At 36.6% G+C, this 25,115-nt stretch overlaps 1 protein-coding gene across 3 annotated transcripts in view; it reads left to right on the top strand.

Moving 5' to 3' along the window:
* Positions 1–25,115, top strand: part of LOC127835188 (uncharacterized) — a 51,336-nt gene that overhangs the window by 21,260 nt on the left and 4,961 nt on the right. For 2 of the 3 annotated variants that reach the window (XM_052361498.1, XM_052361497.1), the window contains exons 3-10: positions 8,708–8,953; positions 12,353–12,454; positions 15,265–15,429; positions 17,939–18,205; positions 18,451–18,518; positions 21,180–21,287; positions 22,335–22,512; positions 24,405–24,504. In XM_052361498.1, coding sequence (XP_052217458.1) covers positions 8,708–8,953; positions 12,353–12,454; positions 15,265–15,429; positions 17,939–18,205; positions 18,451–18,518; positions 21,180–21,287; positions 22,335–22,512; positions 24,405–24,504 — 1,234 coding nt within the window. Of the gene's footprint in view, positions 1–5,789; positions 6,103–8,707; positions 8,954–12,352; positions 12,455–15,264; positions 15,430–17,938; positions 18,206–18,450; positions 18,519–21,179; positions 21,288–22,334; positions 22,513–24,404; positions 24,505–25,115 lie in introns of those variants that run through there. The other variant, XM_052361499.1, reaches the window with a different exon arrangement.

Raw genomic sequence — 25,115 nt, 5'->3', positions numbered from 1 at the left:
TTTACCAATCGCTTTCATATTTGGCATGTAGGTACCTTGTATGGACCTCTACCTTTTGATGAGGTTTGTGGTCACTGAGGTCAAGGCTGAGGTCACCGAAGCTAATAATAGACTTCCTTCCGTCACACTTTTGCTACTGTTTCTCATAGCGCCTTCAATACTTTACCAATCACTTTCATATTTGGCATGTAGGTACCTTGCATAAACTTCTACCTTTTGATGAGGTTTGAGGTCACTGGGGTCAAGGTCACTAAGGCTGATAATATATTTTTTTAGGTGGTTATTAACACATAGATTGACAAAGCGCATCATCGGGGAGCATCCATCAGTTTCACTGATATTCTTGTTTCCACTAGCTCACGGGCGTTTGCAAGTCTTCATCTGCAACTTGTTTGGGATTTTCAGGCTTTGAGACATTCAAACACTTTCACATTATGTATATTTACTTATTTACTACAAATTTACTTAATTCAAAAGAAGGAAAATTAAAACGAAATCACCTCGCCATAAATCCCCGTTAAACTCTGTGCATGTTCCTCGATATTGTTGATAACTGCAAGCTGTTGTTTGTTTAACTTTCACTTTCGTTAAAACTAAAAGTCGATCGAATGATGGTCAAATGTCCCGGCTTGAAGAATGCACTTATTCACTCGTCGACAATATGCAGGGAACCAAATGTTTTTCTAGAACATTCTTCACCGAACACGGACAGATTATTTCCGATTTTTGACAAGAAGACTTTAGACCAATCAACTGACCGACAAATATATTTGAATTTCACAAAATCTCGTATTTCACAAAATCGGCAAAGGGCGAATTCCGCCGTATTTCTCCGATGTTCTATAAAGACTTTTAATTTCTTGGGAAAACCGAAAAATATTTGTGTCGGACATTTTGGGCCGATGAGTTAAGAATTTCGATAGGCCCTTGACTCTTTGTGTCGGACATGTCCGTAGGTCCGACGGAGTTTCGGGTAGTCTGTGTATCTCATGGAACTGCACATTTTAAGTGGTGAAAGGTGAAGGGCATACAAGTATCTAAGGTACTTTAAGGTTACCTGTGAAACAAAAGCCACGGTAGAGGCTTATAATTATTTGCTACTAAAAATAGAGATTTGTTAGAGACAATTATTTTCAAGGGAAGTAATTTATATAATTATAAATCTCAGATTATATATTTCCTTACCAAGATTTTAAGTTCTTTTCACAGTTACTGTACAGATTTTTTATTTTGATTATTTATAACTTAAATGATTGATTTGTCAAAGGTTGTTTTCAAATGAAATAATTATCATTTCTTTCCTGTACCAATTTGTGAATGGTAGGGTTCATTACATACCTGTGGACTTACATCAATAGATACATGATAAACTCTGGCTATGATCTCTTTGATAAACCACAGGCCTTGGTTGTCAGTGATGTCTGACTTGGTCATTTTTGACTGTCTACAGACCCCCCCCCCCCCCCCCCCCCCCCTGCGGTTGGCTTGGACAAAATCCAAGGGAAGTAATCAGCTTTAAAGGGAGATGATTTCAATATCTGCCAAATGATAAATAGAAATTTTATTTCAAAGCGACGCAGTAGGGGGCATTTTGTTTCTGACGAACACATCTCTTGTTCATACTATCAACGGCTTGAGCCCTATTAATTCCAGCCAGTAGAGCGATTCAGACACTCATGGGCCTTTTGTTCCTTATTGGGAAAGTGCCGTTTTCTGGTACTTTATAAAGAAGGATAATAATCGCTTTACTGTGCCTTGAGCTCAGGTGATTGCTGTTTTTGTTTACTAAAGATGTAAGTATTTGTTTAATTGTAGACACTTGTTGTTTGGAGCAAAATTACTTGGAATATAATAAAACTGTACTTTTTTATTTTCTGATATTACTTATGAATTTTTATGCTAGTTTTGTATTCATCAATTTTGTCTATTTTGAAAAAAAGCAATTAGATCATATATACTCCCTTTCACCTTCTGGGTTATAACTAGATCATGATTTTGTGATCAGACTCCAGCCTCAGGGTTGGACCAGTAATTGTAATCTTCTTTGTAGGTCAATGTCTTCACCACTTCAACCTTCATGTCACTGAACTGTGCAAGATATTGTATAAGTATTACCGATACTTGATGTTGACATTGACGTGCATATGGAGCAATATAGATTGAATCATGCTCCACTTTTTTCCCTCTAGATGATCAAATCATGTGTACTTTGGCTTAGCTTGATAAATTTGGAATTATTATAATTATAATTATATTATATAATAAATTATTATAAAATATATGAAGGTGGAAGTTTTTAATGGTTTGGCATTGTATTAGTTTATTAATAATAATTTGGTACGCTACAGCAACATCATCTATCCACATGAACACAAGTTATGGCACACACATTTTACAAAGTGGGAAGTTCCAGACATTAGATAAGCTCATTTGTGCAGCTATTGAATCCTGTGGTAAGATTGTAACACTCAAGAAAGTTGCCTGCCAAATATTTCTTACAGTACATTAAATGTCCAACATTATGTAATGTCTGGAACTTCCCACTTTGTAAAATTTGCGTGCCATAACCCTTGTTCATGTGGATAGATGATGTTGCTGTAGCGTACCAAATTATTATTAATAAACTAATACAATGCCAAACCATTAAATACTTCCACCTTTATATATTTTATAATAATTTGGTGGGCTACAGCAACATCTATCCACATTAACACAAGTTATGGCACACATATTTATCTTGGGTCGATTTTTCCATATATTCAACCAAATTGCCCCTACCTTATTTTTTTTTAGAGCTGGAATATTATTTTTTTCCCAAGTGCACAAAAAAGACATTCTGGTGTTTACATTTACCGTATACGTGTGCTTATAAGACGCATTTTTGAGACTTAAATTAATAAGTTACAGTTGGGGTCGCGTCTTATAAGCGAGATACTGGTGAAAATAAACAAAAAAAATCAAAATATCGAGTTTACTGGGCTTATGCTAGCCAAGTTGGACACTTGTCAGTTGTTTTGAATCATCGCGGCAGCCATTTGCATTTTCTCTAAAGTCTGTATTGGCCCGTACCGTGTATCGGAACGCTATGTTCAGTTACCGATTTATTTGTAATAAAATGTATTGTTACTGATTTTGTTGTCTATTATTTTTAATTTGAATTTTGTTATTTTTGGGGCGTAAGACGTTATATTGTCCGTGATTATTCTTGAAAAGTTTTTATCACCTGATTGTCTGCGCGTGACGTCGTTAAATGCCATATAAATTGGCCATTATAGTATACGTGTGTAAGCGGCAACACGATGCCAACATGCTTAAAACAACAGCAAAATCAATTCTCAGTAAACACGCTGCCGATTACAAATGCTATTTGACAAGTTTGTATCACCTGATCGTCTTTGTTCCACGTCGTGAATTTTCAATTAAGACATAATTGGCAATTAGGGTATCCTCTGAAATAAGTTACCAGTTTGCAACTGTCAATTGTTAAATAAACACGTTTATTCAGACGAACCACTAATACCGATGACACATTATTTATTAGGGGCCAACAACGACGGGAGCAAAGAGCGAACGCATGCAATTATCCGCATATGGCTTTCTTCTTGACACGTGATTTCGATCTGCGCTTCGGAGTCTATCACTCTATCACGCGATTGGCTAATTTTATGAAAGTAGGCGTTACCTATTGTTGATAGACAATGGGCGTAAAATTTGCATAATCTAGGTAATAAAACTAAACGCTTTCAAAATATCTGCCTATTAGATTTCAATACCTGTCAAACAATACAATTAAGATGACTGACACGATCAATTTTGCTTGTGCATTGATATTACGAACGTAATATGTTTTATGTTTGCAATTGTTTGCAATTGTTAGGGCAAATGACTAATACGCAGTTGTTAGAAATTTTGTCAATTTGATAATTATTTTTATTGCATGAATAATACTTGAAAATAAATTAAAACCCACAAATATATCATAAAAAAAACAAATATTATTTACTTTGTTGTTTGATTGTTTTATTTTTCAGACTTGCGTGAATTACTAATTGTATGCAGCGCGAGTTTGAAAAATTCTCAATGTTTTACTAATTGATGATTTTCTTTAACATTCTGCCATTTTTCGGCCGATGAATACGGCAAAATTTGACCGCGTCTTACACGCGGGTCAGTCTCAAATCCACCCATTATAAAGTCCGAAGTCGGGGTGCGTCTTATAAGCGAGGGCGTCTTATAAGCGCACGTATACGGTATGTGTCAACATAAAATTTTATAGATAGCTGATTTTACGGTTGTCAATTTTTTCATTATAAATGCTTCTTAATTTATAAGGGAAGGTGTTTTATGAATGGGTTCTACTATTCACAGTCTTTTACTGTAATGCAAGTAGTCATATATATTAATAAATAGCTATTACATGTATAAAATCAAAGAAAAAATAATTTACCTTCCAACTTACATACGAGCCCAGCTATGGGTCGTTTTATCCCAATCAAACAATTTTTTAAGGACTGTCTGTTAAAAAATTTTTCTGAGTGTTTGAAACTACTTCTATAGAAGGGTTAATTGTTTCTTTGATGCAAACCAAATTCTTAAAATAATTTATGCATTTATTTGGAGAATTCAGCCAATAATGTGGCCAGTGCATAAAAAAGCCCAATTGTTTGAAACAGTTATAAGGGTCAAATAATACTGATTCAGTGCTCCAGCTAGGCCTAAATGGAAGGGCACCCCAACCTGCCTTTCTGAAGCCCCATCCTGCCCTTCCGAGGCCCTGCCCTGCCCTTTTATTTATTTATTTATTTATTTATTTTTAAATATGACAACTTATAAATCTCTTATTACATGGTTTTTAACTTGTTCCTCATTGTAGACATTTTATTTGCATGGTTTAATAATAATGGGAATAATATATTCTAACAATTATTAAAAACATAAAAATTAATATGCAACAGGGAGCATTCCAGATATTCCCGTGCGCTTGAATGTGCTCTTTTGAGAAAAAATAGTGAGCGTAAACGTGCTCTTTTGACAACCTCCCCCCCCGCCCTTTTGAAATCCTAGCTTGAGAAATGTGCTGATATAATGTGAATGAATCCCTGAACTTTTTTTTGCAATAGGATTCATTTTTTAGATGGAAATTTTATGAAGTTTTAAGAATAGTTATTAAAATTTGCTGCATTCTGGGAAAACTGGGCTTAATGCATGTGGCTCAAGTGTTACCCCAGATTAGCCTGTGCAGACTGCATAGGCTTATCAGGGACTAGACTTTCGGCATTTATGGAATATTATGTTTGAAGGAAGTCTTAACGAAAATTCAGTTTAGGCGGAGTGTTGTCTCTCATTAGCCTGCTCTGACTGCACAGGCTAATCTGGGACGATACTTTACACACATGCATTAACCCATTTATGCCTAGCGTCTAGAAAAAAGGCCTTGGCAAACAGCGAAGACCCAGATGAGACGCCGCATGATGCGGCGTCTCATCAGGGTCTGCGCTGTTTGCTTAAAAGAATTTCTGTAAGAAATATTATAAATATAGAAATAAATATACTATACATCCCTAATTTTGGAAATAAATTGATCCAATTTAGAAGGATGGGAGAGTCCACTTGACATAAATGGGTTAAGTCCAGTTTCACTAGAGCAAGGCTTTAATGTTCCTGTTAGGCCATAAATTGTATTATCACCCCAACATTATGTCCTGTAATCTCAGCTTCAGAGATATTGGTCCTTGTTATCACTCACACTGGTATATATATGTGTGGACTGGTACTTTGTTACTATAGTACTTTGTTACACCACACTTAAACTGCGTTGTAAATAGTGTGCAGCTAGCCTGGTCCATATTTGGTACAGTGTAATTTGGCAAACAATTTCCTTGGAGTTAAAGTGCTTTCTGTATCAAAATAAAAAAAAATAACTTAATTATTGATGGATTCTGATGCTCATAAAATATGATGCTGATTAAATTACATGTTTATTAATGGATTTTTAATGAAAGGATAGTGTATGGAAATAAAATGATACCAAGCATGTGGATATATTGAAATTCCTAATTGTCACTCTTGGACATCAATACCAAGGAGAAATTAATATTTATGGTACGTACACTTTCTACTACTTCTCATGATGTTGAGGCTTACAAAAAAATTATCGTGTCTATGCATGTTCACCACTAAAATTTAATGCAAACATGGTTGTCATTATTATATGATTTATCATGTGAAATTTAACAGTGCTCCAGCTAGGATTTGTCAAAAGGGCACTTTCGATGCCGCGCAGTATTTTGTCAAAAGGGCACTTTCGATGCCGCGCAGTATTTTGTCAAAGGGCACTTTCGATGCCGCGCAGTATTTTGTCAAAAGGGCACTTTCGATGCCGCGCAGTATTTTGTCAAAAGGGCACTTTCGATGCCGTGCAGTATTTTGTCAAAAGGGCACTTTCGATGCCGCGCAGTATTTTGTCAAAAGGGCACTTTCGAGTGCACGGGCATATCTGGAATGCTCCCTGTTGTATATTTATTTATATATTATTAATAACTGTTAGAATATATTATTCCCATAATTATTAAACCTTTCAAATTAAATGTCTACAATGAGGAACAAATTAAAAATATATATATAAATAAATAGAAGGGCTGGGGGGGCCACGGAAGGGCAGGGCAGGACTTCAGATCAAACTTTATCAAACATTAAAATTGCATTGGAGATCAGCATATGAACTTACACAGAGTTTTAGACCTAACTCTATATATGTAGCTTTTGCATACAGTTTTGTTTTGCCATGACTGTTGCCAACTGGTGATCTTATTTCAGTCTGTTGAATCAAAATCTGTTTGTGCTTTTCAAGTATATTTATATCAAAATAGTTTTCGGCTAATGAAGTTTGAAGGGGATAACTGGGAGTTTGCCTGCGTGTTCATCAGTTCGTCCTTCTGTTTGCCCCTAAATTAAGTGTCAAAAGTTGATTTATCAGCAGTTAATATTACAGGTCGTAAGCACTAAGAGTCCTTAAATTAATGATTATTACTGAAAACAAGTTACATACTCTTACATAATATATTTTGATGTTATTCTCAGTTTAATATTAACCTTCAAAACACCCTATTATTTGCTTTCTCACAGTGGACTGCATTTATCAATATTCATATCACAGGCAGTTACTGCAATCAGATTGTTTAACAACAAAACAGACGCGCAATAACGTCAGAGGTTATAGACAACAACACAATTGATTTGAGTGTTTACTTCTTTGACCTCAAAATGACTGCCTCATGACTTTTTAACACATGTGACAAATGGATTTCGGTGTACAATATTCTGACCCCTGTCTTCTTAACCCATTTATGCCTAGTGGACTCTCCCATCCTTCTAAATTGGATCAGTTTATTTCCAAAATTAGGGATGTCATGTATATTTATTTCTATATTTAGAACATTTTTTACAGAAATTCCTTTAAGCAAACAGCGCAGACCCAGATGAGATGCCGCATCATGCGGCGTCTCATCTGGGTCTACGCTGTTTGCCAAGGCCTTTTTTCTAGACGCTAGGCATAAATGGGTTAAGGAAGGTGACCATTATACTCAATTGTTATAAAGACTGATTTTCATCATGGATCTAGACTTACATCTCGTGTGAGGTGACCGCTTAGTCAGGTTGGTCTGCGCTTCCTTTTTCAATCCTCTTTTGAAATTAAAATGTCATGTAATATTTCATAACCAAGAAATGAAGATGTGCAAGACACTTTTTGATCCCCAATACTCAGACATTGATGAGTCATTTGGAATTGAACATGGCCCACATTCCCCAGTCTTTTAAAATTGAACATTGCCCAAAATTCCTTAGTCATTTTCCATTGAACATAGCGAATTACCAGAGTTATTTGCCATTGAACATAGCCCACATTCCTGAGTCATTTGCCACTGAAAATCAGACAATATTCCTAAGTCATTTGCCATTGAACATAGCCCACATTCCTGAGTCATTTGCCATTGAACATAGCCCATATTCTTGAGTAGTTTGCTATTGAAAATAGCAAATATTCCTGAGTAATTTGCCATTTAACATAGGCCAAAAAAGGGATTTCGGCCAGTTTTTTAAAATATCCCTAGTGATTATTTGTTCTCATTTTTAGCTTGGCTGTTTTCGGAGAAAACCCAAGGTATTGTCATAGCCAGCTCGTCTTCAGCCGTCCGCCGTAGGCGTCGTGCTAAAACCTTAACATTGGCTCTAAAATCAAAGTGCTTCCACCTACAACTTTGAAACTTCATATGTAGATGCACCTTGATGAGTTCTACACGCCACACCCATTTTTGGGTCACTTTGTCAAAGGTCAAGGTCACTGTGACCACTAATATAAAACTTTAACATAGGCTCTAAAGTCAAAGTGCTTCCACTTACAACTTTGAAACTTCATATGTAGATGCACCTTGATGAGTTCTACACGCCACACCCATTTTTGGGTCACTAGGTCAAAGGTCCAGGTCACTGTGACCTCTAAAAAAAATAAAAAAATTGACAAGCTTTCGCAGCCGAGCGTGGCACCCGTTATGCGGTGCTCTTGTGTAAATAAATATTTTCCCTTTTTCTCATTTCTCACACACTAAAATCCCCAATTTTTAGGCAAAATCCATGGTAATGATTTTGGTCAATAATTAAGAAAAAAGACAAACAATTAAGTTTATTAAACATTGTTCCACCCTTTCAGGAAAACATGCCCGCTACTGAGGGCTCTATCAATAGTGGATGTGACACAGATGCTGCTGGAATCTTCGATGACTCCAATCTGGCATGTTCCCCCAGTGCAATTGAGGCTCATTGCTCCATGAAGCGATCAGACGTTGAGACGAGTCAGGAACAGGAGTTGCAGCATGCAAGTAACATGACCTCGTCCAGATCAACAATCTCCTACCAATCAAACGGCTCAATGAGGTCTGCTGCATATAGGGTGGATGTAAGTTCAAAAAAATATTAAGCATTTTTATGCCCTTGGAGGAGGGCATATAGTGATCGGACAGTCTGTCCATCCGTCTGTCTGTCTGTCTGTCTGTCTGTCTTTCCGTCACACCTTGCGGTTGAGTTTCTGCGTTTAGGTTTCGAAAAATGCTCATAACTTCTATGTCCCTTCACATAGCAACTTGATATTTGGCATGCATGTGTATCTCATGGAGCTGCACATTTTGAGTGGTGAAAAGTCAAGGTCATCCTTCATGGTCAAAGGTCAAAAAACAAAATCAAAGCGGCGCAGTAGGGGGCATTGTGTTTCTGACAAACGCATCTTTTGTTTTAAATATATTTTTTTCATAGTTTTGTACAGTAAAGTGGATGTATGTAATGCAAATGTTTCATCTTCATTATACTTAAGTTTTCAAACATAATAGAGTGCATGTATATTTGTGCGTTGTGCAAATGTTTCATCTTCATTATACCATAGTTTCCAGCCATAATAGAGTGAATGTATATTTGTGCATTGTGCAAATGATTACTGATTGTTTGAGTGATTTTACTTATTAAAAGACATAACCCTGCTTTTCTTTAAGTGATTAACCTTATTTTAAGACATAACACTGCTTTTGTTTGAGTGATTTACCTTATTATAAAACATTACACTGCTTTTGTTTGGGTGATTAACCTCATTTTAAGACATTGCACTGCTTTTGTTTGAGTGATTTTACTTATTAAAAGACATTACCCTGCTTTTCTTTAAGTGATTAACCTTATGATAAGACATAACACTGCTTTTGTTTGAGTGATTTACCTTATTATAAAACATTACACTGCTTTTGTTTGGGTGATTAACCTCATTTTTAGACATAACTCTGCTTTTGTTTGAGTGATTAACCGTATTATAAGACATGACACTGCTTTCATTTGAGTGATTTACCTTTTTATAAGACAATACACTGCTTTTATTTTGGTGATTATCCTTATTATAAAACATTACACTGCTTTTATTTGGGTGATTGACCTTATTATAAAACATTACACTGCTTTTGTTTGGGTGATTAACCTTATTATAAAACATACACTGCTTTTATTTGGGTGATTAACCTAATTATCAAACATTACACTGCTTTTGTTTGAGTGATTAACCTTATTATAAATCATACACTGCTTTTATTTGAGTGATTAACCTTATAATTAGACATTACACTGCTTTTATTTGGGTGATTAACCTAATTATAAGACATTACACTGCTTTTATTTGAGTGATTAACCTTATAATAAGACATTACACTGCTTTTATTTGAGTGATTAACCTTATAATAAGACATTACACTGCTTTTATTTGGGTGATTAACCTAATTATAAGACATTACACTGCTTTTGTGACGTCAGACCTTTCTAATCAGCTATAAGAGGTCTCATCACTGATTGTTAAAGTGATTGACCTAACTATAAACATAGCAGTGTGTTAAAGTGATTGACCTAACTATAAACATAGCAGTGTGTTAAAGTGATTGACCTAACTATAAACATAGCAGTGTGTTAAAGTGATTGACCTAACTATAAACATAGCAGTGTGCTAAAGTGATTGACCTAACTATAAACATAGCAGTGTGTTAAAGTGATTGACCTAACTATAAACATAGCAGTGTGTTAAAGTGATTGACCTAACTATAAACATAGCAGTGTGTTAAAGTGATTGACCTAATTATAAACATAGCAGTGTGTTAAAGTGATTGACCTAACTATAAACATAGCAGTGTGTTAAAGTGATTGACCTAACTATAAACATAGCAGTGTGTTAAAGTGATTGACCCAACTATCAACATAGCAGTGTGTTTAAGTGATTGACCTAACTATAAACATAGCAGTGTGTTAAAGTGATTGACCTAACTATAAACATAGCAGTGTGTTAAAGTGATTGACCTAACTATAAACATAGCAATGTGTTAAAGTGATTGACCTAACTATAAACATAGCAGTGTGTTAAAGTGATTGACCCAATTATCAACATAGCAGTGTGTTAAAGTGATTGACCCAACTATCAACATAGCAGTGTGTTAAAGTGATTGACCTAACTATAAACATAGCAGTGTGTTAAAGTGATTGACCTAACTATAAACATAGCAGTGTGTTAAAGTGATTGACCTGACTATAGACTAGCAGTGTGTTAAAGTGATTGACCTAACTATAAACATAGCAGTGTGTTAAAGTGATTGACCTAACTATAGACTAGCAGTGTGTTTCTCATCTCACACGTGTCTGATCAGCTATAAGAATTAGTCTCAAGGTGTCTCTCTGACCATACAACATATTTGGTCTGTAATCAGGCTGTGATTTATCAAAAAAGTTAAGCTGGTTTAAAAATTAATAATGAAAGGTCACATATTTTGTTGATTCAAATTACTATTTTAAAGGAGATGGTGTTGTACACAATAGCTTCGGTGTTGTAAGTTTTAATATATAATTTTTGTTATAAACTTGCAATATTAAAAAAATAAAAATTGTACACTTAATTGCAAAAAAATATTGGACTTAAGCTAATCCTATTCAAAAAGACTTAAAAAAATATAGAAATTGGAGACAGACAGTGTTTATCTTAGCCAGGCATCTGAGTTTTTTGCTTAATCTCAGGTGCAGTGTTTTTGATTGTTCGAGTCCATTGACGGAAAGACCTTAACAAACCAATGAGAATATTTTTACAAACAGAACAAACCATGAGGTAGTATGAAATATGAATGAAATGGAAAGCTCAGTTATTACAATAATTCACACTCATTTCATAAGACAATAATGCAAAAATTTGCAATAAATGACAACAGTTTTACAACTCATCAGGTTGGAATAATGTTGACCTTTAGGATGAACTTGCGTCCACTAACTCCACTTGACTCTGTTGGCAAATGAAAGCGTGGTTGGTAAATTTATATTGATATAAAACAGTTATATCAAACACTTAGTTCCAATGACCAATGAACATCTTGCATGGGACTATAATTCTTGACTATGATTAGACATAAAGACTATTGCATCAGCCTCCACTAATGAATAAACACTGGATAGCGTTCAGAATTCCCACAAAAAGTAAATGGGCCGTGCTCTGTCAAAAGGGGGTTTCATGCTTGTGGTAAAGTGTTGTCCCAGATTAATCAGGGACCACACTTTCCGCTTAAACTGGATTTTTGCTAAGACAAGACTTTCTTCAAATGAAAAATATCAAAAAGGAATGTGTCATCCCTGATTAGCCTGTGTGGACTGCACAGGCTAATCTGGGATGACACTTTACGCACATGCATTAGACCCCTTTTTCACAGAGCACTGCCCAATTGTATGTTATATGAAAAGAAAAATATGAGATTGACCTGTACATCAATCCAGAAGCCATGAGTATGCCTTCTGATTGCAGATTGCAGACCTTAGTGGTGAGGAGAGTTTCAACCTGACCACAACACACCTGAAGAGGTGCAAGAGACAGGTGTTGCGGCCCTACTGGAGACTGCTCATGTTTGTATGTATACACCACAATTATATGTGTGTGTATTTAGAAGTTTATGAGGTCCTTTCAGCGCCTGAGGCTGTATTAAATGAGGAACTGGATTGTGGCCCAGCACTCCTACTTTATTATCTACATTTTGACTCACACAAATTGGGACAAAGTTTGAGTTAAATTCAAATTCAATTTCCAAGTATTTTTTGACAGATTTTGTTTTAATAGCTTTTTTGTGTGGCCATGCGTTGTGGGGTAAAGCTGAAGTACCCAGAGCACCACCATACAAACTCATGTGCTTGTGGGCAAGGGGATTGAACGTGGGTCGCCTAGGTGAGAAGCTATTGTACCAACCACTGTCAGCCCCACCACAATAACAATTGAACCCTTCCTCATTTAACTCAATTGCCCAACTGCAACTTAACTGGACTTGATATGGATGTCTGTCCACACACTTATATTTATCTGACAGACAAAGTGTTCATATGCTTTCTAAAAGACCCTTTTCACAATAAGCCAAAATTAGGCGCGATGTCACGTGACTTAAACAAACTCAAGAACAAGGCTGAGTGTGATGCTCCTTCTTAATTATTTTTCCAAGCAACGCAGCATTTAAATTCAACCCTTTACGCTTTGGAACAAGCGATGATGTAACAATTTTGTTAATACAAGATTACATCGTCAGAATTAGCAGTTAATATATACAATGTACTTCCCATGTTAAATGGCAAAATATTTAATGATTTTTCTTGATTTAAGTACTTGTCTTTATTCAATTGTTTGCACCAATTTTGACACTCTTGTTTAAGCATCTTAAGTGCGGTGTTTAATCAAATACCTAACAATAATATCAATAATAACTATCATATGATAGATATGAGGTTAAATTGTGTTCAGCAAAAACCCATTATCTGGTTATGATCAGATACAGTGCTGTCAAAAAATAATTAACAACATGATGTCATAAACCACATGTTTATGCAGATGTCTGGTCATTGAACACAATTTATGAAAGCTCATAGTCTTCTTGTGGTAGTAGTATTGTGTAGTAATTTCTTATCATGGTTATCATTTGGCCAGTGGGAGGAGGGTATACATACATGCCATACGTCCCGGATTGTCCGGGACAGTCCCGGAAATGAAGAACTTGTCCCGCTGTCCCGGAAATCTGTCAAATGTCCCGGAATTTACAAAATCCATATATACATGTACCTTATCTTAGGCTTAACTGCACCTCGAATCTGTGTATATCTGCAGCGTCTCCATGACAATGCCTACCCGAATAGGCAGACTACGCTACGTGTCAAAATCGATCAATTAACAGGGGTCCTGTTATCATATCGATTGTCTCAAGTTCGCAGTCAAACCGAAAAGGTGGCATTGTTTAATGTGGTTGTTAATTGACTTTAATCTACTACGTCATTATTTCCCGCTGCGTAAGGGCAAAGGATAGTTGTTCACACATCTGAAGTCCAACATCGCTGAGTAAAAAATTAAAAGCAGTTTATGTTCGCACGTTTAACCGACAAAGAAGTTGAGTAAAAAAGCAAGCATATATATAAATGTTATAAATGAATAAAGGCGTATCAACAACTGCGCGTTACACACCGGTCATAATAACAATAACGCAGTGACGTCACCATCTATGTTTAGAACGCTTACACTGAAAACACGTGGCTTGTATCTAGTAACGGAAGTAGTAATGTTTAATTTGACGTTAATAGATCAAGTGTATTTCGGATAGGCTTTCGAACTTTTGCAATTAACGATGCGAAACAAAAAAATACGTACCAAAAATGCATATGTCTATAAATATCGCTACATTTTATACATGTCCCGGAGAATCGGCAAAAGTCCCGGACAATTTCACTCAACGTCCCGGAATTGGTCTGAAAAATTATGGCATGTATAAGGGTATATTTGGACAACTTATTATTAATCCTAATATTTGAAAAATGGTATTGAAATTTCAATTCACTTATAAAAATAATCTTAATATCTGGTTTTCGCTTGGTCTTCGAACTAGATCATCAATGATTTGTTTAAATGATAATAAAATAACATGAACAAAATTCTGTAAGCCAGTCTGACAAGTATATGATGAGACGAGAATTAAAATACAACTTAAACAACTTTTTCACACCTTTGTTTTATTTTCTACTTACTTTTTAAGGCACACAATTTCTAGGATTTGTAAAATCTGGCTTTTTTGTTGAATCTTAAATTATTGATTATTAGATAATGTCTGATATAGGAATTGGAACATAAACATTCGTTGGACATTCAATTTTGTGATTGAGTGGACCCACAAGAAAGCTAGTGTCGTGAAAGTAATATTGGTTTCACAATATTGTCCTTAGACATGACTTGTAGGAATCAGGAAACATTAATTAGTTTGATAGTAATTTTTTTTCCCATTATCATACCGAAATACAAAATTAAGACCTCTTTTGATAAAGCTTGGTAGATCCAACATTACCAAATACAGCAAGGATGCGCTTAATAGTGACATAACTTTGTTTATTTTCATGACATAATTTGATGTTTTGTGTTGATTTCAGCAGTTTTCTGTGGTTTGCTGAAGTTATGAAAAAAAAAAAGCAAAAATTATGGGACAAAGAGAGATGTATAGTGCATATTTGTTGCTTGGCTTGTTAGCCTTAAGAACTCGCCAAGACTTGTGGGTAGGGTTTTCTAGGCCCTGTAAAATAAAATTATATGTATGCAACGTTAACCTAGCATTGCCATTTTCCCACTTAAGCTTAGACAGAGATGGAATGTCCACACTTATGTTTTCCTTGTGATATACCATGGTATCCTTCTATTTTTAGATTGGCTGGCGAGGTTTTGGCCGGGAGTACGTGAACAGTGGCAGTGTAGGGTGGAAGGTTCTCAACACCGTGTACCCAATGTTCATCGTTGTCATGTTGTTCTATACTTACTGCTACGAGATCGTTGCCTGTCAGTGGAAACTCAATATCTACAAGGACACTCAGGTGAACAGATATTCAGATTATTAGTGCCTTTCTCTGGAAAAATGGGGCCTATTGCATGTGCATGAAGTTTCCTCTTAAATTAGCCTTGGCAGTCCGCACAGGGTAATAGGGGACAACACTTTTGGCGTATACTAAATTTTGCTTAGAAGAGACATCTATGAAACGAAAAATCCTATAAAAGTGGAAAGTGTTGTTTCCGATGAGCCGGTGCATACTGCAAAGGCTAATCTGGAACGACACTTTACGCACATGCATGAGGCCCCATTTTCCAATTGCGAGGCTCATTTCCAATTCATTTTGCTTGTATTTGCTTGAAATCAGTGTGTCTGTGTTTAATTTTCTTGCTAAATAGCATTAAACATTCAGCATGGTGTCCGCTCTCTATTTCAAGCAGTTTTCATTCGATCTTCACCAAAAATGCAAAGAATTGGCAGAAAAAAACATCTACAAACTGCAGCAGATGACATATGAAACAAACAACAAAATTTCAATATTGAGCACCTGCTAGCAGCAAACAAATAGTTTAATAAAATAAACGCGATGTATATCTCAAAAACATTTACACAGTTATGCTTTTATGTAGTGACAAAGTTACAGTTGGGGGCATCCTTGTTGTGTGGACACATTTCTTGTTCTGTTTCCTAGCATACCAAGGTAATTAACACAGCCACACTTAAAATCATGATTTTTAGCTTGGCTGTTTTTGGAGAAAACCCAAGGAATTGTCATAGCCAGTTTGCCGTCTGGCATCTGCCGTCCGCCGTGATAAAACCATTACATTGGCTCTTAAATCAAAGTGCTTCCACCTACAACTTTGAAACTTCATATGTAGATGCATCTTGATGAGTTCTACACGCCACACCCATTTTCTGGTCACTAGGTCAAAGGTCAAGGTCACTGTGACCTCTAAACAAATTCTGACAGGCTTTCATTTATTATGCCCTCCTTCGAAGAAGAGGGGGTATATTGCTTTGCTCATGTCGGTCTGTCAGTCGGTCCGTCCACCAGGTGGTTGTCAGACGATAACTCAAGAACGCTTGGGCCTAGGATCATGAAACTTCATAGGTAAATTGATCATGACTCGCAGATGACCCCTATTGATTTTGAGGTCACTAGGTCAAAGGTCAAGGTCACGGTGACCAGAAATAGTAAGATGGTTTTTGAATGATAACTCAAGAACGCATACGCCTAGGATCATGAAACTTCATGGGTAGATTGATCATGACTTGCAGATGACCCCTATTGATTTTGAGGTCACTAGGTCAAAGGTCAAGGTCACGGTGACCCGAAATAGTAAAATGGTTTCCGGATGATAACTCAAGAACGCATACGCCTAGGATCATGAAACTTCATGGGTAGATTGATCATGACTCGCAGATGACCCCTATTGATTTTGAGGTCACTAGGTCAAAGGTCAATGTCACGGTGACCTGAAATAGTAAAATGGTTTTCGGATGATAACTCAAGAATGCATACGCCTAGGATCATGAAACTTCATAGGTAGATTGATCATGTCTTGCAGATTACCCCTATTGATTTTGAGGTCACAAGGTCAAAGGTCAAGGTCACAGTGACCCGAAATAGTAAAATGATTTTCGGATGATTACTCAAGAACGCTTTTGCCGAGGATCATGACACTTCATAGGTACATTAATCGTGACATGCAGATGACCCCTATTGATTTTCAGGTCACTAGGTCAATGGTCAAAGTCACAGTGACAAAAATCGTATTCACACAATGGCTGCCACTACAACGGACAGCCCATATGGGGGGCATGCATGTTTTACAAACAGCCCTTGTTCAAAACTGCACCCGCAACTGAGCGTTGGCAGCTGTTATGCGGTGCTCTTGTTTATTTCAGTTACTTCAGTTATTTGTGTAGTGGGTTGCAATCTGTAAAATTCTTAAGCTTTTCTGAGTTTATCTCTTTCCTAAAAAACAATTCTTGTCTCTTGAGTAGTCATTATTATGCTGCTATTAGAGATCAAACTTATACAACTCCTGAATGTAAAGTAAATCATAACACCTGTGGGACACATTTTGTTTCATACCCCTTCAGGGAGGGAGTGAAATGGGAATTATTTTGTCAGTTGGTTGGTTTGTCAGTTGGTTTGTCCGCATTAAATGTCTGTGGAGCAAACTACTTGCACATTTCTCAATCCATGGAATTACAAATTCAAATATGTCACCACCATGACGTGTAGATAGTCATGACACTTTCCATCCCAAGTGATCCACTATTCAAGTTATCTGCCCTTGGACATACATTTTAGCTGACAAAGTGGTAAGGACCTGATGAAGTTTGGTCAGTGTGTATAAATATATTTAAGCCTCACTCTTGGAAAAGGGGGTTTAATACATGTATGTAAAGTATCATCAGTCAGGGACGACACTGTCGGCTTTTATGGAATTTTTCTTTAAAGGAAGTCTGCACATGCATTAAGTCCTGTTTTCCCAGAGCAAAGCTTATTAAAATTGTATTCATTTATTTCTGTATTCCTCTTCAAGGTTGCAACAACCCCTATCACAACAACGGCAGGCCCCGTACACAATCTTACGACCCCCGGGGCCTATCCCATCATAACAATAGCGCCAGCGGAGGTCATAGCCCTTGCTGAGAATCTCACGAGATCAAAAGAAGTTTACCCGATGGCTTGTGAACACATAATCACGACTTACGTTGTTCCCAACAGTCTCCATTTTGTGGCCTTCATGATGGGACTGGTGCATTTCCGTGTGCAGGAAAATGAACACCTGTATGCATTGATGGAAAATGTAAGCAGAAAATTGGAATTTCATCTTTTATCTAAATTAAAAACTTTGTACCCCAAAGAGGTTCTGTTCCAATGTATAAATGGGAAACTCTAAAAAAAAAATGCTTGAAGATATATCCAACGTTTTATAGTTATTGTTTATGTTTTATAGATCTATACAATAGAACACCAAATTGTTGTTTATGAACGTTTAAGTTAGTTTATGGAAGTATTCATTAGTTTTTATCACCATGGATTCTGTTACAGGTGTTTCTGCAAGCCAGTCCTCTTCATTCCAGATCTGCCTCACAGCAAAAACTCATTAGAAACATGAGGTATGTTTGGTGCAAGGACGAGGGATAATTGGTATCCAAGAATACAGATGAGCCTTGATCTGGGTAACCAAGGCTTTAATGCATGTGCCTAATTAAAGTGTCATTCCAGAATAGCCTCTGCAGTCTGCACAGGCTTATCAGGAAGGACACCTTCAGCCTAATCTGGATTTTTGCTTAGAAGTTAAACAAATACTACTATACAAGCGGAAATGTTGCCCCTGATTTACCTGTGAGGACTACAAAGGCTTATCTTGCAGGGCCCTCAATCTGTCAAATCCACTTTTTTCCCCTTTTTGGGGGAAAAATTCCCCCTAAAAAAAAAAAAAAAATTTTTTTTTATTTTTTTATAGATAGATGTCTCATGATTATAATATCTAAATTCTATTTATGCACCCCTTCGAAGAAGAGGGGGTATATTGCTTTGCTCATGTCGGTCTGTCCACCAGGTGGTTTCCGGATGATAACTCAAGAACGCTTGGGCCTAGGATCATGAAACTTCATAGGTAAATTGATCATGACTCGCAGATGACCCCTATTGATTTTGAGGTCAGTAGGTCAAAGGTCAAGGTCACGGTGACCCGAAATAGTAAAATGGTTTTTGAATGATAACTCAAGAACACACACGCGGCCAACAGGGCGAACTCTGAACAATATAACTGAAGCAACTGGTCTGTTATCCTAAATCTATAATTATCAGTCAAATGAAACATCATCCTTTGAGTAAAATAAAGTGGATCAGTAAAAATATTATCAGAATATAAGATTTTTTGTATATTTTGTATATTAAATATTGTGTTAATGTTTAATTTTGTTGATTAATATAAATATAAGCAGGACAGGGGAGGTAATACACTATTATATCTTTCTTATATACAGGGGAAACAAATGCAATACGTTTAAATTTCATGTTTAATAAATAGAGGATCTTTGTTCATGTCAGTGTGAGATCATTTGTTATTTTTTATGATCACATTTTATTATTACTTTGACAAAACAACACTTACCTGAATACCACAATGGATTCCACCCAAACAATACCCCACGCCCCTACCAGAATCCCCCCCCCAACCTCACCCCCAATTTTTTTTTTAAACATCATCTAATTAATTACCACACCCCACATTATACCCCCTCTCACCCCCCACCCCCCTACCCCCCCCCCATTTTTTTTAAACATCTATAAATTACAAAACCCCACATTATACCCCCTCTCACCCCCCACCCCCCTCAATTTTTTTTTAAACATTAATAAATTACCACACACACATTATACCCCCCTCCCACTCCCCCACCCAACTCCTCCTACCACCCCCCAACCCCCCCCACCCCCCATTTTTTTTTAAATATCTAATTAATTACCACACCCCTCATTATACCCCCCTCTCACTCCCCTCTCACCCCCCCTACCCCCCCAACCCCCCCCCCCAATTTTTTTTTTAAACATCTTATAAATTACCACAACCCACATTATACCCCCCTCTCACCCCCTACCCCCCACCCCCCGCCAAATTGTTTTTTTTTAAACACCTAATAAATTACCACGACCCACATTATAACCCCCCTCTCACCCCCCTACTCCCCCCCCCCCGGCCCCCCCAATTTTATTTTTTTTAAACATCTAATTAATTACCACACCCCACATTATACCCCCTCTCACAACCCCCCCCCCCCCCCCCGGCCTCCCCCCCAATTTTTTTTTAAACATCTAATAAATTACCCCACCCCACATTATACCCCCCTCTCACTTCCCCCTTGATCATGACTGGCAGATGACTTCTTTTGATTTTCAGGTCACTAGGTCAAAGGTCAAGGTCACAGAGACTCGAAATAGTACAATGGTTTCCGGATGATAACTTACATTAGGTCAAAGGTCAAGGTCACAGTGACAAAAAACGTATTCACACAATGGCTGCCACTACAACTGATATGGGGGGCATGCATGTTTTACAAACAGCCCTTGTTTAATTTAATCTTGTCAAACATACTAAATTATGAAATAAGCAATGAATATAGTGCAAACATGTACAAATGTAATAATTAGATAGTAAGTAAAAAATCCCCCAAAAAGGGAAACGCAGCGAAAATTCCCCCTGCTATGGGTAGCGACCCGCTTCCCCTAAAATGGATTGAGGGCCCTGTCTTGGATGACACTTTAGGCACATGCATTAAAGCCTGTTTTACCAGAGTGAGCTCATATCTAATTAACATGATCAGCTGATGAAAAACTGGTCTATGTTCTTCGTTTGAGAAAAAATATGATAGAACATTTTTAAAGTTCTTGTTTAAGGAACTATTAAAATATTTAATACACAATGGCTAAATATTTGTGTTTCTTTGATTGATGTTAGTTAAAATGAGTGAAAAGATGTTTTTTAATGAGTGAAATGTAACAGAATCACTTTTATTGCAATTATTATGTTGGCAATGTGTGGAGTGTGACTTGCTCGTTGACTGGAACAAACCCAGAAAATAACTAATACAGTCTCTTATTGGGAAAAATTCAATAATACCAAAAAAGGAACTTATAATACATACAAGAGCATTTGTTATCTTTGTCCTACTTGCTTAATTTCCTGTTGTTGCTTTGTACTTCCTGAATTTCAAATCAATTATTGTCATATGTATATGATTAAATCAATTTTGTTGTTTCTTTATTTTCAGAGGTTTCTTTATAGTTGGGGCAGCATGGATCTTGATCACACTAGCGATGCAGGGACTCTATGAATGGGCTTATGATTTTCCCAAGCTTGCATTCTTTGTGAAGACAGGGTGGGTTCATGTAGATAGCAACTACCATTCTCTGCATTCACAGTTTGTGTGGGGGCCTTTAGTTAGCACCTTCCATTTAAAGTATTTGAGTCATGCCCTGTGAACATTGGCTTCACCCTTTGCATGCTGGGAAATTTGTCATCTGCTAAAATGTCGTCTGCAGAATTTCTAAAATTAGCATTTTCTTCGATTTTTTTCAAAGAATACTATCAGAATAGCAAACAGTTTGGATCCTGATGAGACGCCACGGTTTGTGGCGTCTCATCTGGATCCAAACTGTTTGCAAAGGCCTTTAAAATTTGGTTCCAGCACTGAAAGGGTTAATGAATGTGCGTAAAGTTCGTATAGTCTAATCAGGGACTACACTCCCCGCCTTTTTTTGTTTAGAAGAGACTTCCTTTAAACGCATACGAAAAATTCCATAAAAAGGGTCAAGGTTGTCCCTGATCAGTCTGTGCAGACCAGCTAATTATTATCATAATAAATTTCATATGAAGTATTCGGACATTAAATCTTTGCAAATTCTTGGGTTAAAGGTCAGCTAGCTCAATTGGTCAAGTGTTGTACTACAAATTTGAAGATGGCTTCTTCGATTTCAAGCATGTATATAATTTTTTGGGGGATTGGTGATGACATTGAGTGTTGTTTTGATAAAACTGGGCATAATGCATGTGCGTAAAGTGTCTTCCCAGATTAGGGACATTACTTTCCGCTTTTATGACATTTTTGTTTAAATGAAGTCTCTTCTTAGCAAGAATCCAATTTAGACGTTAAGTGTCGTCTCGTTCCTGATTAGCCTGTGCAGACTGCACAGGCTAATCTGGGACGACACTTCACACACATGCATTAAGCCCAGTTTTCCCAGAACACGGCTCACATTATTCCTGTGGCATTTGCCCCTACCTCTGATTCAAGTAGGATTATTGTTAGTTTCTGGCATAAGTATGCACTTTGAATTCTGGAAAAAATTGTTGTTTTGAAAACTCATCATTTAAAACTCTTACAATTTATACACAACAACACTGAAAGAATCGGTATACATTTCAGGCCGTTGTTACACTGGTTCCTGTTCTGTATTGAGCTGGTAGGGATGTCCATCGTGAACTCCATATTTGTAGCGGTGGTTACCAACTACTTCACTCAGTGCCAGATGATCCTGTTTTATGTACGGGGTATCGCCTTTAAACTGCAGGAGAAGTCCATAGATCTTAAAACCGCCATGAAGGTGCATTGAAATTCTGATTTTGATTTTGATCTGAGAAATTCTGATTTTAGTTACACTCTGAACAAAAAAGGCTAAATGTATACGCGTATTTATAAAGTTAATAGTTTTAACATAAACTTATAGAACTTAAAGAAATTAAGCATCGCTTTGGGAAAACAAGATTGTATGCATGAACCTAAAGAGTCCTCACATATTAGCCTGTGCAGTCCACACAGGCTATTCAGGGACAACACTTTCCGCTTTATTGATAGTTTTTGTTTGAAGGAAGTGTCCTCTTATTTAAAATCCAGTTTAGGCGAAAAGTTTCCTCCCTAATCAGCCTGTGGTGATTGCACAGGCTACCGAGCTCCAGATAAGCATCATTTTATCGTTATTACAATTTGTTTTTTAAAGAAAAACAAAAAGAAAATCAAAATCCATCTTATCAAAACGAATTGAGACGGATGGATCCGAATTATGACCGGCCGTTTGATCGTACGGAATTTCTGAGTTCTGCGCAGCCAAAGTTAAATAATAATGAGATTTCTGATACCGGATCTGTGCATAAGTTGATTGGAATGAATAATATTCGCATTTCTATTTCCGCTCTTCTTTTTACAAAATTAAACATGGCGGCTGCAAAGTGTGGACAAGTTCAACAGAAACTTCATTCTGTGACAGCGCCATGTATGCTCAGTTTCATTTCGCGGCAAGAACAAAGTCCGAAGTCTATTGTTGGCAGTCTATTATCTTATATTGTGTCAAAAGCGGTTGAAGAGGTGGAATCGAGATCTCCAAACCCAAACATCGCGATATAACGCAAAAACAGATCACGGCATGGAAAATTGACTTTCCCTGATTACAGATTGAAGGCTCGGATGCCGATATTCATTTGAAATTTTCTGCTTGTATTAAACACAATGTGGCATCTGCCTGGGCAAGAGAGGACTCGCGCAACATTTACACTCAAAGAGACACCAAAGTCAAGCACAATAAAAGTGCAGAACATAGAGAATCTGTAAATAAAACACTTTCTGCTACATCGCCACATGTGGAAATCGATGATGATGATGATGATGATGCAAGTGTAGAGAAAGATGACAATAAATTGTTTCAGACTGTATTTTATGCAGCATTGTTATTATATATTTTTCATCGTAAGAAAAAAAAAAGAAAATGATGAATTTTGGAGAAAAAAATGCGAAAAAAATCTTGTAATGAAAACTAATTGACCCGAAACCTTATCTGGAGCTCTTAGGCTAGTCTACGACTACAAATTACAACTATGCATTACACCCACAACTATGCATTACACCCACATCTATGCATTACACCTTGTGTTTTATGAGCATGGCTCAATTTCTTTTGTTTGTTAAACTTATTTAATTTTAAATAATATTTATTGTGGCTTGATTGAGTCCAAAGCCTCAGGCATATTGAGACATTTCTGTGTCCATTTCCTGGGATGAACCAGTACTTGGTGAATATTGAGGAAATGATAAGAACAACAAAATTGGAGATCAAACCCTAGGCCTCCTGATTGCTTGGCAGACATAATATCCACTACACCACTCTCATTTTATTTCATCAATGACTGTAATATAAAGTTCATTTGAAAAGTTGTTGTTTTATTGCCCATGATGATTTTGTTTGGCATCCTATAGTTTTGTGTTGTTAAAAATTCAAGCTGTACAAAACAAAGCACAATAGCTTATATGTGTTGGCATGAAATGTTGTGGTTTTTCAAGAAAGTTTCCTATTTCATGGACACATAATTTCATGGATTTTTTTATTTTGATTGACTCTGCATAATATTAACCTGATCGTGAAATTCATTTAATTTAGAACACCCCTTAATGTTTTCCTCAACCACTTTTGATTATTTAAAAAATTAAAACATATATTTTCTTCAGAATATAGTGTCAGTGAAGACCAACCTGAGCATTCTGAATGGACCCATAGCCAGGATGACGGCCCTGGTCTCTGTGATATTTGCAGAGCTCACCATCATAGGTAGGACAGTGCTTTTTGGGGATAAAATAGGGGGGGGGGGGGGGCGGGGGGCGGGGGAGAGGGATTCGGCCCCATTTTCAATGTCAAAAAGTTTATTTTTTTCCAAATGACTGCCTCAAATACTTAAATGAAGTTTTCCAAGAAAAAACAATTGTGTAAATAAAATGCAACATTTAGTTAAATTCCCCATGCAGCTCAACGGGTTGAACTTATTAAATATAATATTGAAAACCATTATTATCAACTTTAAAGTTTTTGTTTACACAAAATTAAATACGCAACTTAAAAAATATACTGCAAATCACCGCGATTTTTCCAGGTCTAAAGGGCGCTGACCCCATTCCCAAAATGATGGGGACAAAAACACTAAAGAAAATATGTATTATATTTGCAGAGCTTACAATCATAGCTTAGAAATATGTATGATATTTGTAAAGGTCACCACCATAGATATGAAATATGTTTGATAGTTGCAAAGATTACAATTTTAGATAGGAAATACTTATAAACCTGTTTATGTGACAAAAGTCATGATATGACAAAAATCCAGATTTATTTGATAGAAAATAATCATAAAAATACTTAGTTGCCCAAAACATCACAGTCTTGTA

This window comes from Dreissena polymorpha, chromosome 6 (genome assembly GCF_020536995.1).
Source record: "Dreissena polymorpha isolate Duluth1 chromosome 6, UMN_Dpol_1.0, whole genome shotgun sequence".
Taxonomy (NCBI): domain Eukaryota; kingdom Metazoa; phylum Mollusca; class Bivalvia; order Myida; family Dreissenidae; genus Dreissena; species Dreissena polymorpha.
Note: the sequence above shows the minus strand (reverse complement) of the source record. Positions and strands in the feature narration are given on the sequence as shown.